The 16,066-nt window shown below is 43.7% G+C and overlaps 1 protein-coding gene across 1 annotated transcript; it reads right to left on the reverse strand.

The window, feature by feature from the left end:
• Positions 1–6,144: 6,144 nt before the first annotated feature.
• On the reverse strand, positions 6,145–15,094 carry LOC121866574 (alkaline phosphatase-like). The gene is made up of 13 exons (XM_042366342.1): positions 14,871–15,094; positions 13,614–13,726; positions 13,288–13,508; positions 12,906–13,098; positions 12,278–12,441; positions 9,958–10,153; positions 9,571–9,698; positions 9,203–9,304; positions 8,938–9,034; positions 8,621–8,718; positions 8,351–8,468; positions 7,808–8,076; positions 6,145–6,504 (listed from the first exon to the last, which is right to left on the reverse strand). The coding sequence occupies exons 2-13, from the start codon at positions 13,714–13,716 to the stop codon at positions 6,433–6,435; spliced, it is 1,761 nt and encodes a 586-aa protein (XP_042222276.1). The 5' UTR covers positions 13,717–13,726; positions 14,871–15,094; the 3' UTR covers positions 6,145–6,432.
• Between the last annotated feature and the right edge of the window lie 972 nt (positions 15,095–16,066).

The following is a 16,066-nucleotide window of genomic DNA, read 5'->3' on the forward strand; positions in this document are numbered from 1 at the left end:
ACCTTGGTGGGGTGATAACTGTGGGTGGAGGAGGTGCGTCACCCCAGGAACATCCTCACACCTGCCTATACATTTGATTTATGTTACAAGTTACAAGCAGACGTCTTCTAGTAACGAGTGGCCCTTAGTGGGCTTACAAGATATGATCACGAGCCTTGTGGTAGAGCCTGACATTAATATATGATAATTTGGAATGTTCAGAAACCAATGAGCATTAGTGCATTTGCTATTCATTAACATTTTTACTGGTGAAATGTGAATATTATACTTGCAAAATTAATTAGTATGTGTGATGAGATGCAGCCAACCAGAAAATAAATCGATTTATAAAACATTTGACAACAGAACGTTCACGATGAAATTTTATTGTACATATCGGAAGAATTGGAAATTTTCGTGTTGTATTTTAAAGACTGTTCAAGTCACGTTAAGAGTTAATACGTTTAAAATGACTATCTACCGTGAGTCCGTATCGTGCTTTATGACTGTACTCTCCCCTGGAGAACACAACACAACACTGGTGCAATCTGTTCCATGGCAACACTATCGGAGTGTTTGAGCAGCAATAACTTCAGAAAAAAAATATATGTGCATTCTCTCTGAGCTCACTGTCAACAGAAACGATACGGAACCCAGAGAGAATTGCCCCAAAAATAAAACTTTTCTTTTATGCCCCGTGTGTAAACAAATGGAATGTTAACTTGGGAGTGTTTATGTGTCTTTGGGTGTGGACGCGCTAGATGAAGGCTCAGCCGGTCTCCTCGTATAGGGCGTCCACCGTCACCACTGAACCAACTGTGTCGGGCAATATTGTGACCAGCTTACTGGACGCTGACGTTACCTTAAGTGTGTGTGGGGGGGTAGACCACCTCCTGAGCTGGCAACACTTAATATACCTAACTCTTGCAATATTGAACTACACCATCGCCAGTCAGTTCTTTGGAGTGTGGCCCGATTTTCCTTTTTTCTTTCTTGACAAATCAAAGAACTCCCTGGCTTGTTCCTGGGGTAAATGTTGCCTTCCTATTGGTTTCCTCGTGCCACCGAAGCCAATAGGCGGCGCATGTGCTCCTGTTGGGGATGTGTGTGTGTGTGTCTCGGAATGTTAGTTTGCATAATAAAAAAAACAAAATTCCCATCACCGTGTTTTCCTGCTTCAATTTTGGATCAAAGGTTTTGTAAACAGAAACTTTTATTTTTAATAGTCATAGAATTGGCGAATATATCTTGAATACTATGTCATAAACAGGAACACCCACACAGACCGGCGCCCATACACACAGGCCGGCACCCATACACACAGGCCGGCGCCCATACACCCATGTGAACGACCGTTACAATGTTTATGGCACTGTCAGACCAGATGGACACAGCCTCAAAGAATAACATGTAAACCTATATGGGGTGCCATGAAGACAGCCCTGCCCATACAGTGTGCCAACCAATCAGTGTAACAGAACCCTACTCTGATTGCAGACTGAAAAGACTTGCTCGACAACAGGATAGGCAGTGTTAGAAAAAGACGGACATTTTGGCTGTTGAAGTGTGTGGGTGAAGTTCTTGTGTGTGTTTTCATAAAAGTGTTGCAGATCTCTTGAAACAATGTCCCAATCACCCCAGACGAACCCATTAATGTCATTCCTCCTTGGCTGGATATATCAGTTCCTATTAATTACAATCCTGTTGGTAGTAAGCAAATGTTAAACACCAATGTGGTGAGATGTGTCACTTGTTTTGGAAGCTCTGTAGTTGTTGTAGTCTAGTCTTCCCGAGTGTGACAAGTGGTATATGTGGGTACTCAACACAGGCCTCACCAGCGCCTTGGGCAGGTGAACTTGTATCTTCTCAGGCATCAGTTTAAAACGTTTTAATTTGGCTGCGGCGACTTTGGCTTTATTTAGTCTGTCCTTCACGTGGGAAATGATGCCCGTCCGAGAGATGATGAGGCCGAGCAGCCTGCCTTGTTTAGAGTACTCAATCTCTTCGTCGTCGATCATCAATGGCGCCGGCTTGAATTTGGCTATGGGTATGACCTCGAATTTCGTTTTGTTTGTTTTAATTTTCCATTTATTTTCATACTCCGAGATACCCTCTATTGCCCGAGCAGTGAGTCGCGCCATCCTTGCCGTGGACCTTCCTGGGCAGGTGACGATCTGTGTTACATCGTCGGCATACATGACGTACTCGCTGCCGGCGATTGGGGGTGGCAGGTCAGCCATGGAGAGCGTGCAAAGGGTTGGTGAGAGACAAGAGCCCCGAAGCACGCCGCTCGAGAATGAGAATTCTTCTCCACAATGTTCTTGCATCTTGATTTTGGCTCTGCGGTCTGTAATGAAGTTGCACAGCAGGCGCGTCAGGTTTTCGGGTAGCCCCAGTTGTATGATCTTATACTGCAGCCCCGCGTGGCAAACTTTGTTAAGCGCCTTGCTGACGTCCCTCAGTACTATGTTGCACTGCAGGCGGCCAGTCATGGCATTGGCGATCTGCTCGTAGGCGTGGGCTATGGTGGTGGATGTGCCTCGGTACTGGCGGAAGCCGAACTGGCAGGGATTATGCACGTCATCGTCCTCCAGATACTTCCGCAACCGCTTGTTTACTATTTTTTCGAAGATTTTGGAAGGTACACTCGGAAACCATAATATCTAGCCCACCTGGGTCGGTACTGGAGGTTAGAACAGTGTCCTTTCTGGACGGGGACCCACTCTAACTATCACGAGGCAACACATGCACGAACACACAGTCATAGTACGGCTGTATAGATGACATTATGTATAAATATTGTATATGGCATTTTATACTCTGCATTATCTTCATTATATATGACACGAAGAAAAAATACCATAGGTTGTAGTTACGAAAGTATGAATGGAAATAAACTTCCAAACCACCCAGTGACTCCACACAACGTGTGTGTGTGTGTGTGTGTGTGTGTGCCAGACCACGATGCTTCCCATCATTCGCATAACTATATGAAAAATCGTGTTTAATTTAAATACATATTTCAAAAACCTTAAATTAAATGTGGATCAGTCACTCTTCATTTGACACACTTGTAGTGTAATACTTTGACCATCCCACCTGGGCACATGGAGGCCCACGGTAACTCTCACGGGGCAACATATGCACGAACACACAAGTTATGATATGAACCCTTCCAGGCTTCACTATCATTATCATGTTATGTTCATCGTGCTCTGTATCTTGGTAACTAGTCATAGTATCAATACATGACAGTGTTAATAGTATAATATTGTAACTTTTACCCTACAGTTATTGTTGTAAATCATGGACAGGAAGGATACATAAATTGTAATATCAAGTGTATGGTTCTCTCAAAGCCACCCCAAGTCATACTAGTATTATAGAATTGGCGAATATGACTTTGTTTCTATCACACCTAAATGGCGATCTATAAGCAATTGTCTTGGTACACTTGTCTCTCTGATGGTGTTTATCTGTGTTGGTCCGTGACTAAATGGATTAAATATGTAAAATGTGTGGTCTGACTTTAGGTAACGTGTATGTATGTAAATATTAATATTTTTTTTTATCCTCTCAAGGGATTTTTCCAGGTATATAGGAGCGAACTCGTAACAATGGTTTTAAATTAGACAAATTTAGATTTAGGCGGGAAATAGGTAAACACTGGTTTAGAAACAGTAGTGGATGAATGGAACAAGTTACCAAATATCATCATTAACTCGAATACGCTGAATAGCTTCAAACATAGGTTGGATGCTTATATGAGCAATAGGGGTTGGGTGTAAACGGGACTGCCCAGTATGGGCCAATAGGCCCGCTGCAGTTTCCTCCATTATTATGTTCTTCTGTAAAGCCTTTAAAGTCAGGAAGGGGAGAAATGATCGATGACAGTGAAGAAATAAGCAAAGCATTGAACAGCTACTTTTTATCAGTTTTCACAGAAGAAATTCATGAGGAAATTCCAGAGGTGGTAACTGATATTTAGGGGAAATGAAGAGGAGAAATTAAAGAATATCACTATCAGAAAAGAAGAGGTTCTCAAGAGGATAAATAAATTAAAAAAGACAAAATCCCCAGGGCCGGATGAAATTTTCCCTCGAGTCTTGAAAGAGTGTAGGGAACAGATTAGCGGACCCTCTTAAATTTGTTTACAAAATCATCAGACATGGGAGTTGTGCCAGACTTGTGGAAACGGGCAAATGTAGTACCTATATTCAAAAAGGGAGACCGAGCATCAGCGTCAAATTACCGGTCGATCAGTTTGACGTCAGTAGTGGGGAAATTTCTTGAATCAATTAGAGCAAATAGCATCCGATCGCATTTGGAAAAAAGCAAATTAATCTACGACTCTCAACATGGGTTTACAAAGGGAAAATCTTGTCTAACAAATCTGCTGACGTTTTTTAGGAAAGTCTTCGAGGTAGTAGATAATGACGAAAATTACGATGTTATTTACTTAGACTTTAGCAAAGCATTTGACAGAGTACTGCATCAGAGGCTTCTGAGAAAAGTGAAGGCTCATGGTATCGAGGGGAAAGTTTTAAATTGGATAAAATCATGGCTCACCGATAGAATGCAGAGGGTCAGCGTAGATGGTGTTAAATCTGAGTGGGTCTGCGTAACCAGTGGGGTCCCCAGGGGTCAGTACTAGGCCCACTCTTGTTCATAATCGACTTAAGCGATCTAGATACTGGGATCAGCAGGGACATGAGCAAGTTTGCAGATGACACCAAAATAGGGCGGCAGATTAATTCAAGGCAGGATGCAAATGCACTACAGGAGGATTTAAATAGACTGCAGGAGTGGTCAGAAAAATGGCAAGTACAACAAGTACAGCGTACTTAATATTGGAAGAACAAACTGTCAATGTATACAGCCTTAGCAACATCAACCTAGAGAAGTCGACTTGTGAAAGAGACCTAGGGGTACTTGGAAGCCCGGACCGACGGCCTAGAAAAGAGTGCGTTAATGTTCGAATTAAGGCAAACAGAGTATTAGATTTTATATGTAGAAGTGTAAGTAATAAGAGTGCAGAGGTCTTATTGCAACTATATCTTGCGCTAGTCAGGCCGCACCTCGATTATGCGGTTCAGTTCTGGTGCCCTTATTATAGAATGGATATAAATTCACTGGAGTCGGTGCAGCGAAGAATGACGAAAATGATTCCGGGACTTAGAAACCTTCCATATCAAGATAGGATAAAGAACCTAAACTTGCATTCTCTAGAAAGACGAAGAGTGCGGGGAGATATGATAGAAGTATTTAAGTGGGTGAAAGGAATCAATAAAGGGGATGTAGATAAAATTCTTATAATATCCGAGCAGGATAAGATTCGTAGCAACGGATTTCAGTTGGATAAGTTTAGGTGGGAGATAGGAAGGAATTGGTTCACAAATAGGGTGGTGGACGAGTGGAACAAGCTTAGGAACTTTGTAGTAAGTGCTGGAAAGTTTTAAAAGGAGGCTAGATAGATTCATGAAGCGGGCTATTGCAGACTTCTTATTTTCTGATGTTCTTATGTGTCAGGCCACATGTGTCAGGAGGCCACATATGTAAGGCGGCTACATGTGTCAGAAGGCCGCATGTGTCAGGAAGCCACGTGTGTCAGGAGGTCATATGTATCAGAAGGCCGCATGTCTCAGGAGCCCACATGTGTCAGGAGGACACATGTGTCAGGAGTTTACACATGCTAGGAGGCCACATGTGTCAGGAGTTCACACATGCTAGGAGGCCACATGTGTCAGGAAGTAATCAAATGAACGGCGCTTATCACTTTCTTTATTTGCGGGATATTTATTAAACGAGTGTAGGACAAAAGCCCCTCAGGATAAATAATAATAAAAATTAATTGGTTAATTTTTTTTACAGTTTATGAACATTAACCTAACCGAACTTAACTTAACCTAACCTTCGGGAATTCTGTTAGTTATAAAGAAGTATTCAAGGAATGTTTATTTAATCTGCATTGATGAAGGTTTAGTCTACTGGGGTAATTACTCCCTGACATTCAGTGACCTCACTGGGCCCCAGGGTCACCTCAGTAAATACAGAATGAACATGAAGGTAAAATATGTCGTCTTTTTCCTTTTCTATTTATTTAATAATGTTCTATATCAAAATTGAAAATTATAATATTCTAATTATTTAAGTTATAATTTCATATTTAAATCTATATTTTTGTTTATATTTCTAATGAACCTCTCTTTAACATAAAAACAGGGGGCTTCTGTCCTATTTTGCAGTTTTACTGAGGGGCTCTTGTCCTAGGGGGCTTTTGTCCGGGCCCCTTATTAAACATTTGATATGGTGATTTGTATTAATGTCTTGCTCTCCGATTTGCTGCCCACAACCTAACCTAACCACAACAAAAAATACATCCAAATAAATATGTATCACGAGACATTGTTAATATAAAAGTTCGTCATATAATCCATAAATTGTGTTCAGTCATCAATATTCATAGTCTTCATATATGATTTCTTCCGAGCGGTGGACAGGCATCAGGCCGAGCTCCTTCAGGATCTGAAACAACAGACAACATGTACATAAGAAAATAAGGAGTCTGCAATAGGCCGGTTGGCCTGTGCATGGCAGCTCCTGTCGAGAGTTACTACCACTCTCTATCATCCATGAATCTATCTAGCCTCTTTGAAACTTTCCAGAGTTCCCGCACTTACTACAAAGTTGCTAAGCTTGTTCCACTCGTCCACCACCCTATTTGTAAACCAGTTCCTTCCTATCTAGAACAAATAACTAGAACAAATGGCTTTAAATTAGATAAATTCCGATTCAGAAAGGATATAGGCAAGCACTGGTTTGGTAATAGAGTTGTAAATATGTGGAATAGGCTACCAAGTGCTATAGTAGGATCGGGGACGCTAGGGAGCTTCAAGACGAAGTTGGATAGGCACATGGAAGTGCTGGGATGGGTGTGAAAGGGATCTGCCCTGTATGGGCCAGTCGGCCTCCTGCAGTATCCCACTTTCTTATGTTCTTATGTAAACCTAAACTTATCCAACTTGAATCCGTTGTTCCGAGTCCTATCCTGCTCGGATATTATAAGAACTTTATCTATATTAACTTTATTGATTCCTTTCACCCACTTAAATACTTCTATCATATCTCCCCGCACTCTTCGTCTTTCTAGGGAATGCAAGTTTAGTTTCTTTAACCTATCCTGATATGGAAGGTTACTAAGTCCCGGAATTATTTTCGTCATTCTTCGCTGCACCGACTCTAGTGAATTGATATCCATTCTATAATAAGGGCACCAGAACTGAACCGCATAATCGAGGTGCGGCCTGACTAGCGCAAGATATAGTTGCAATAAGACCTCTGCACTCTTATTACTTACGCTTCTAGATATAAAAGCCAATACTCTGTTTGCCTTATTTCGAACATTAACGCACTGTTTTCTAGGCCGTAGGTCCGGGCTTACAAGTACCCCTAGGTCTCTTTCACAAGTCGACTTCTCTAGGTTGATGTTGTTAAGGCTGTAGTGCCGCCTCGCCTGGTGGTGTACGGTGAAGTGATGGCAGGGAATGGATCCGCTTACTGGTTTGGTTCTTAGATTTAGTGCATTAAATTATGAGCTACAATATGAAGCTTTAAAACCGTTTGTTTCTCTGGAATTAAACCTTAACTAAGCTCTCGGTGTTACATCAACGAGTTTGTTTGTAATATATTACCTTATTTACGGGAAATTAGGATCAGATCTATCAGTATTGGTCCTGGCAGACGACCATCAACCATAGCCTCGTGGTGATGGTCGCGGCTCATGTGGTAAGCCTGGACTCTAAAGAGGATTTGTTGCTGCATCACTTACCTGCTGTTCTCTGGCAGCGATCACCTGCTGCAGCCCCGGATTGATTGACGGGTATATTTGCGTCTTAGATGCTCCTGTGATGGAAGTTCCTTGAGGATAAGCCGCCCTGGGTGGCACAGAGAAGAAAGAAGCTTGGGAGGCTTCGTGCTGGGCGGGATAACCCTTTCTCAGGCGCTTGTGTGCGCTTGGCCCGACCGCTGCAGCGTGGGCCATGACGTGGGCGACGTAGTGCTGCTCGTGTGTCCGGTGCAGCAGGTGAGCCATCGGACCTGTGTGGGTATGTCGTGACGGAATAGAGAGAACAATGAATATTTGTATATATTATCTACACTCATCGTTCAGGATAGTGTAGCGTGGCGTGGGCCAGCAGGCAAAGAAAACTATCAAAGGAGGAAAGTCTAGGCGGTAGTGGAGTAAAAGAAGTCCAGAAGATAACAGGAAACTGCTATTGCACATATACTGTATGTAAACATCTATACACACCCGCTTATACCCTCATATTTAATACTCAGAAAACAGAGAATAAGAGCATACATTACACACCTGCAGCCCAAATGGCGACATCCTCCCCGCCATGTGTCTCAGACTTCCTGGGCACCGCCGCCAAGCTCTTGTAGTCAAGGTCCCTCGTGTCATGATCATTAGGGTCTAGCCGAGTTACCTGGAACACATACCGACATTAGCATATAAAACCTCAACAGGGTACTACTATATCCAGGTAGCGGAAGACATTAGTTAGTCCAGCCTTCATTATGAGGTGCAATACAATCTTATGTCAGTATTCAACAAGAAGGTCTGGTGATAACATCTTACGGTCTGGTTTTTGATGGAGTAGTTGAAGCCCGGGCCGCTGGTGAACAAGAGGGTCGTGTAATTAAGGCCATCTTCCTTTGAGGGATACCCCGTCACTCCTGCACACAAAGAGTCAAACATAATCAAACACCGCTAAAAAGAGAAAAAAATAAAAAAAAATAAAAAAAAATCCAATACAATCAAGAACAACAATTTAGCCAAGACTTCCACTTTTCTATTTGTGTTCACTTGCCCGAGTTTCTTTTGTCTATTTACTTTACCGACTCTCAGCTCCAGAGTCTTTTGTCAAGGTGGGAGTCGAGCCACCCAAAACTCACCTAGAATATCGTTGCCACGGTCCGGATAGCCATTGATGGTGAGGACGTGGGAGTGATCTGCCGTGACCAACACCAGTGTGTCCTCAAGGTTAACTTCCTGCAACATCAGGATGATTGAGCTTAATGAACACTGACCCAAGAATTTAATTGTCTTCTGCTGTAAACTGGACAAAAAGACGACGCATTGAGGAGAAGATAGACGAAGAAGAAAGAGTCCTCAAACAAGAAGCAAAGAAACGGACCATGACCAAAGACTAAGACCTACCTCCAGGGCAGCAGCCACGGCATCGTCCATGGCGAGTATCTCCTCCAGGAACCGGTAAGGAGAGTTCCCGTGAAGTCCATGATCTATACGCCCACCCTCGACCTGTCGCATGTAGGTTAGGTTAGGTTAGGTCCTATTATGTATTGGGGCCAATTTGGAAACTTCGCTTGCTATCCGTTGGTCCCACTAGCAGTTGCACAAGTTATCAGTTAGTGTAAAATATAAATTTCAGTGTAATTAATCAAAGTCGTAACTTGAACCACTGAAATGATCTTTTAATAAAGTATTTCAAACCAACATTTACACAGTTTTATCAACAATTGAACATACCCCTGCAGGTAAAAAGCGAGGATAAACCATATTCTTACCAATAGGAAGAAACCTTCAGGATTCTTCAGTAGATCGATAGCCTTCAGAGTCATCTCCTTCAGCGTGGGGACTGAGGTATTACTCTCTCTCTCCACCATGAATGGCAGGTGAGAATCTGAGAACAAACCTGAGAGACAACGCAGATATTAGTGCTAATGCTGACACTACAACCCACTACTTCAACGCTTCCAACTGTTTCGTGTGTTTGAGGGGGGGGGCGGTTACAGTTGCTTGGACCAATCAGAAGTGGACGGAGATTAATCAATGGGCCTTATAAATCCCTCTCTGAAGGTTTAATTGTTGACGACTAGTTGTTCTAACCTTAGAGCTTAAAACAACATTGAAGTAAATGAGGAACAAGAGTTGGTTGTAAGACGTTCACATACCCAGGAAGAAATCAGTTTTTTCGACTTCCCTCATCTCCTCGGCAGTAGTGGCGTAAGTGGCAGTGTGTCCTCGATGGTATTTGTCTTTCAGCCATTCCTGGGTGAGGTCTCGACCGTCCTGGCGAGTGCAGATTTTGTTGTCAGGGTTGGGGTCGAGACCTGCCCCAAGTGTGCGCCTTCCTCCTCCCATGATCACCTGTACACACACCAACACCCTCACGTTATTATGATGCTGTTATTACTCCCTCGAATTATTCGCATCAATTGATCGTGGTTTTCGATTTCTTAAAAGTATTGCATTATAACAGTGATCTCTATTGTAATGTTTGTTTATCAGACCACAGCTTACAGCCCAGAGATATACAACACAACAGTAAGTAGATGCCTACATGGTAACCCACTTAGGTTGACACACCTTACAGTGAGATGAAGACCTGACCCAGGAAAGGTCACGGCCTCAAGGTACCTGACTTAACCCGGCGTTATGACCGTGTTAAATAAACTCACCTGACCAAGACACACCCGGGTGGTAATAGTTAGGAAGCATTACCGACCACACACCTGGGCAAACAAAGGATCTAAATAAGAACATAAGAACATAAGAAAGTGGGATACTGCAGGAGGCCGACTGGCCCATACAGGGCAGATCCCTTTCACACCCATCCCAGCACTTCCATGTGCCTATCCAACTTCGTCTTGAAGCTCCCTAGCGTCCCCGATCCTACTATAGCACTCGGTAGCCTTTTCACATATCCACAACTCTATTACCAAACCAGTGCTTGCCTATATCCTTTCTGAATCGGAATTTATCTAATTTAAATAAACTGCAGGAGTGGTCTGAAAAATGGCAAATGAAATTCAACACCAGCAAGTGCAGCGTACTTAATATTGGAAGAACAAATACTGTCAATGCATACAGCCTTAACAACATCAAGCTAGAGAAGTCGACTTGTGAAAGAGACCTAGGGGTACTTGTAAGCCCGGACCTACGGCCTAGAAAACAGTGCGTTAATGTTCGAAATAAGGCAAACAGAGTATCGGCTTTTATATCTAGAAGTGTAAGTGATAAGAGTGCAGAGGTCTTATTGCAACTATATCTTGCGCTAGTCAGGCCGCACCTCGATTATGCGGTTCAGTTCTGGTGCCCTTATTATAGAATGGATATCAATTCACCAGAGTCGGTGCAGCGAAGAATGACGAAAATGATTCCGGGACTTAGAAACCTTCCATATCAGGATAGGTTAAAGAAACTAAACTTGCATTCCCTAGAAAGACGAAGAGTGCGGGGAGATATGATAGAAGTATTCAAGTGGGTGAAATAAATCAATAAAGGCGATATAGATAAAGTTCTTATAATATCCGAGCAGGATAGGACTCGGAACAACGGATTCAAGTTGGATAAGTTTAGGTTTAGGAGGGAGATAGGAAGGAACTGGTTTACAAATAGGGTGGTGGACGAGTGGAACAAGCTTAGCAACCTTGTAGTAAGTGCTGGAACGCTGGAAAGTTTCAAAGAGGCTGGATAGATTCATGGATGATAGAGAGTGGTAGTAACTCTCGACAGGAGCTGCCATGCACAAGCCAACCGGCCTATTGCAGACTCCTTATTTTCTTATGTTCATTGACTTGGGGTTCTCACCCCCGGCGACATGACCGTGTTACTCAAGAATCTCTCCTTCAGCCAGTATACTTGTCACCTGGCCAGACACACCCAGATTAGTGACGATATCTTCCGGCTCGTGACCGCCAATATAAGAGCATGCAGCTCCTTCCACGGAGAGTAAGCAGCACACACTCTCTAACCCTCTCTCACCATGAACGGTTACGAGTTTGATAACGTGGCGCGGATACGTCCGGATACGCCGACCTGCCTCAAGAAATTAAACCTCCTAGTTCTCAAGAAGTTCTTTGAAACTAATGAGATCATGAGGGTCACCAAGGTGGAACGACTGAAGCTCCATGGTGACATCAAGATCACCTTCGCCGAGAAGGGTATGCCCGTACAGCCGAATAATAAATAGCTGTACTTGTAGGTGGTGTTTAGAAGGTTTCCCCTAAAAACATAGTAACTTAAATAATTAACCGGCCACGCTCCCAAACTTTCCTCACTTTACATCCTACAACTATAAATTCTTCCTATATCTTCTGTACGAGTTTTCAATCATTATACTATGAGGCAGTCAGGTGGAGGAGGCAAGCGACATAGGTGGTTTGAGATGTAATTGATATTTTAAAATCCAAACTTCCCTCATCTTTAAATGCGTTTTCTAACTTCTCTATGTATACCAGTGACTAAGAACAACCAACGAATAACAATAACCTTAATGTTCTTGCCGGGATTTTCAGTGATAAGTTGATCGGCAATATCCTTACAGCCGGCACCCTCCTCCTTCAGGTTGCCGTCACATTCCCAGATACGGTTGGCGGTGTGGGCGTAGAGTGCAGCTGGAGTAGCATGAGTGATTCTCGTTGTGGTCACCAAGCCTGTAGGAGAGAAGTAACGTCATCGGCTGAAACGGTGGACAATTATATACATTTGCTGAAGGACGTGTAGGGTGTTCAGAGTTGTGGTACTGTACTGTGAGAATAATAACATACAGTTGCATAATTGGGAAATGGGTCTCATGAATGACAAATAATATACAAGGAACAATTATAATATATAATAACTAGGTGGAGAAAAAGACATACTACAGGGCATTTCAACATAGTGACAGTGCAAAAAGGTAAAATTGAAGGAGAGTGAATACACACTATGTGTGTGTGTGTGTGTGTGTGTTCGTAGTGTGTTTTTTTTATTCTTAAATAAAGCATCAAGTCAAATTTGACCCCCTTAAACTTAATAAAGCTAATAATAAAAAAGTGTGTTGAGGGGAGCTATACCACACCTACATTTACCTGAGGAAGTATAGCTAAGGTCTGCACTAGTGTGGCTTATCACAACTGACCTGTATCCATGCCTTGCTCCTGCGCCCACTGCAGGATAGAGGAGAGGTGGTGGGCGGTGTTGAGACTGGCGTTGCAGTCCTTATACTTCACCGCAGAATCGACCCCTAAAGTGTAGTAGTTGCTCTTAACGCCGCATAAGAAGGCGGTGGCGGTAGCAGCGCTGTCTGGCACCTGTTTGTCCACGTTATAAGTCTGCACACAAACACAAGAGATGAGAAGGTTTATCGTGTTGTTAAGGAGTGTTTGTGTTAAGTGGGACCATGGGAGTTTATGATATAATGTAATGAGGTACTTGGTGCCCAGAGGTCGATAAGCAACCTTTATAATATTTAGAACCATATTTTTCCTCGTAGGAATCTGATACAACGTTACTCGACTGACCTTAAGAAGAGCTGCGTTAGGGAACCTCTCCCAGGTGAGGTAACCTTCTTCGCCGTTCATCCCCTTCTTCTGGCCCTTGTATATCCTGCCGGCAGTGTTGGCAGTAATGCCCATACCGTCGCCCAGGAACAGGATGACGTTCTTGGCTATATTGACGTTGTCGCGGACGTTAAGGGCGGCCTCCAGCTCGTTCTGGGCCAAGTCCCACCAGTGATGGCGGTCTGTGGAAACACAGCAAGAGGAGAATGCATTGTGGTTTATGGGTCTTATGGCTGCAAAATTTAAAATACGCACGCACGCACGCACGCGCACACACACACACAAACCTTGAGACTCTAGTTCGGGTTGCTGTGCGGCCACTAGCAGGAGGAGGTTAACAGCTACCCACACCAGTGCTGCTGACTTCTGCGGTTGCTGCTGGCCCATCATCACAACACTCCTGCAACACAACATCACTATAACATCACAGAAAACACAAACAATGCTAACTAGTGTCGACATACATGGTTGGTAGTGTATAGGTAGCGGGATGCTTTACGATTATAAGAACATAAGGAGTCTGCAGTAGGCCGGTTGGCCTGTGCATGGCAACTCCTGTCGAGAGTTACTACCACTGTCATCCATGAATCGATCTAGCCTCCTTTTAAACCTTTCCAGCGTTCCAGCACTTACTACGAAGTTGCTAAGCTTGTTCCACTCATCCACCACTATTTGTGAACCAGTTCCTTCCTATCTCCATCCTAAACTTATCCAACTTAAATCCGTTGTTACGAGTCCTATCCTGCTCGGATATTAAAAGAACTTTATCTATATCGCCTTTATTGATTTATTTCACCCACTTAAATACTTCCATCATATCTCCCCGCACTCTCCGTCTTTCTAGGGAATGCAAGTTTAGTTTCTTTAACCTATCTTGATATGGAAGGTTTCTAAGTCCCTGAATCATTTTCGTCATTCTTCGCTGCACCGACTCCAGTGAATTGACATCCGTTCTATAATAAGGGCACCAGAACTGAACCGCATAATCGAGGTGCGGCCTGACTAGCGCAAGATATAGTTGCAATAAGACCTCTGCACTCTTATCACTTACACTTCTAGATATAAAACTAAATACTCTGTTTAACTTATTTCGAACATTAACGCACTTTTTTTCTAGGCCGTAGGTCCGGACTTACAAGTACCCCTATGTCTCTTTCGCAAGTCGACTTCTCTAAGTTGATGTTGTTAAGGCTGTATACATTGACAGTATTTGTTCTAACAATATTAAGTAAGCTGTACTTGCTGGTGTTGAATTTCATTTGCCATTTTTCTGACCACTCCTGCAGTTTATTTAAATCTTATATGCGGTTATGCGTATGTGGAAATTAGGCGTATGTTTAATTGACTATAATTTGAACCGATATGAACTGTAAATACTATTAACAAACTCCATAAAATGTAGAGATGTGTGTTAGGTGCCTCTAAGTAAACAAAGATTCTGGACTCGGTGTAATGACAAGTTCCAAAAAGTAACTTGGATAGTTAACTGACAGTACTTACATACACACAAAATACACGTCAACTTCTATTAAAAAAATATTCACCTTCTTAGACCGGAGTAGACTTTGTGATGGTGGTATTGACGATGGTGGTGGATGTGGTCGTGATGGTAGTAGTGGTCAGCTGTTGGTATAGTGTTGACACGGCGAGGAACTACTGTAGACTAGTAGCTCCCAGCAGGTGATGAGCTTTATAGCAGGGATGAGGTCGTGGGGTAGAAGGGTGGTGATATGGTCACTCAGGGTAAATCATCCCCCTCCCTACCTACACCACCAACAGAATGTCAACACTCAGGTTCACGTTATAGATGCAGCGAGGGACAAGGACGCTCCCTCCCTCCCTCCCTCTGGTGCTATTAGAGCTTTCTCTTTATGCAGCGGATGACCCAGTGTCATCGTTCACCACCATCACTACTACCATAGCCACTACCACCACCAACCACTACCACCACCACCACCAGCTACCACCACCATCACCACTACTAAAAGTAACGAGGATGGCCGGCCCGAGGGCTACCTAGGAGTGAATTTGTTTAAGGTGTAGAAGCTGTCGCCAACACAACAACCACACCCTGAGTTAACGAGCTGCATGACCCAGTGTCAAGGAATAGTCCGAGAAGATCGGACAGCTCGCCAACTGCACTGGCTAACCATTACCCCGGAACACGATCCGCAAATCGACAAACATCCAGGTCCTCAATTACTGCTGGGTAGACAGAGGCAAATGGCGTAAAGAAACTTGCCCATAGTTTCATTCTGCCCGGGGATCGAACAAGGGTCCGCTCGCTTGCTCATCATTACACCACTACCACCACCATCCAACTGTTACCAACCTGCCAAATGTAAAAATGTGCTTTGCATTTAGTTAACCCCGTATGGTATTCCATTATTACCGCGTGACTTACATCCAGCTTAGTAGGTTTCCACACCATTGCCCCTCTATTAAAACAAACGTAAATATGACCATCATTCTGGGTGTGGGGGGAGAGGAGGGGGCGAAGCACTATAGGGTGAGAAGTCGCTGTGGGGGTGAGGAGAGGGGCCAAGTCGCGAATCGCTGGGAGGTGAGGAGAGGGCCAAGTCGCTGTGGGGGGTGAGGAGAGGGCCAAGTCGCTGTGGGGGTGAGGAGAGGGCCAATGGGGGTGAGGAGGGCCAAGTCGCTGTGGGGGGTGAGGAGAGGGGTGTGGGGGGGTGAGGAGAGGGCCAAGTCGCTGTGGGGGTGAGGAGAGGGCCAAGTCGCT

The sequence above is a fragment of the Homarus americanus genome, unplaced genomic scaffold (genome assembly GCF_018991925.1).
Source record: "Homarus americanus isolate GMGI-L3 unplaced genomic scaffold, GMGI_Hamer_2.0 scaffold16430, whole genome shotgun sequence".
Classification (NCBI taxonomy): Eukaryota; Metazoa; Arthropoda; class Malacostraca; order Decapoda; family Nephropidae; genus Homarus; species Homarus americanus.

Bases quoted from the DNA above. Each gene is read 5' to 3' on its own strand.
- LOC121866574 (XM_042366342.1), bottom strand. From the start codon at position 13,716: ATGATGGGCCAGCAGCAACCGCAGAAGTCAGCAGCACTGGTGTGGGTA. The intron at 12,442-12,905 runs GTCAGTTGTGAT...TCTCTCCTACAG, and splicing joins GGAGCAAGGCATGGATACAG to GCTTGGTGACCACAACGAGA. The intron at 9,699-9,957 runs GTATGTGAACGT...GTTGTCTCTCAG, and splicing joins AAAAACTGATTTCTTCCTGG to GTTTGTTCTCAGATTCTCAC.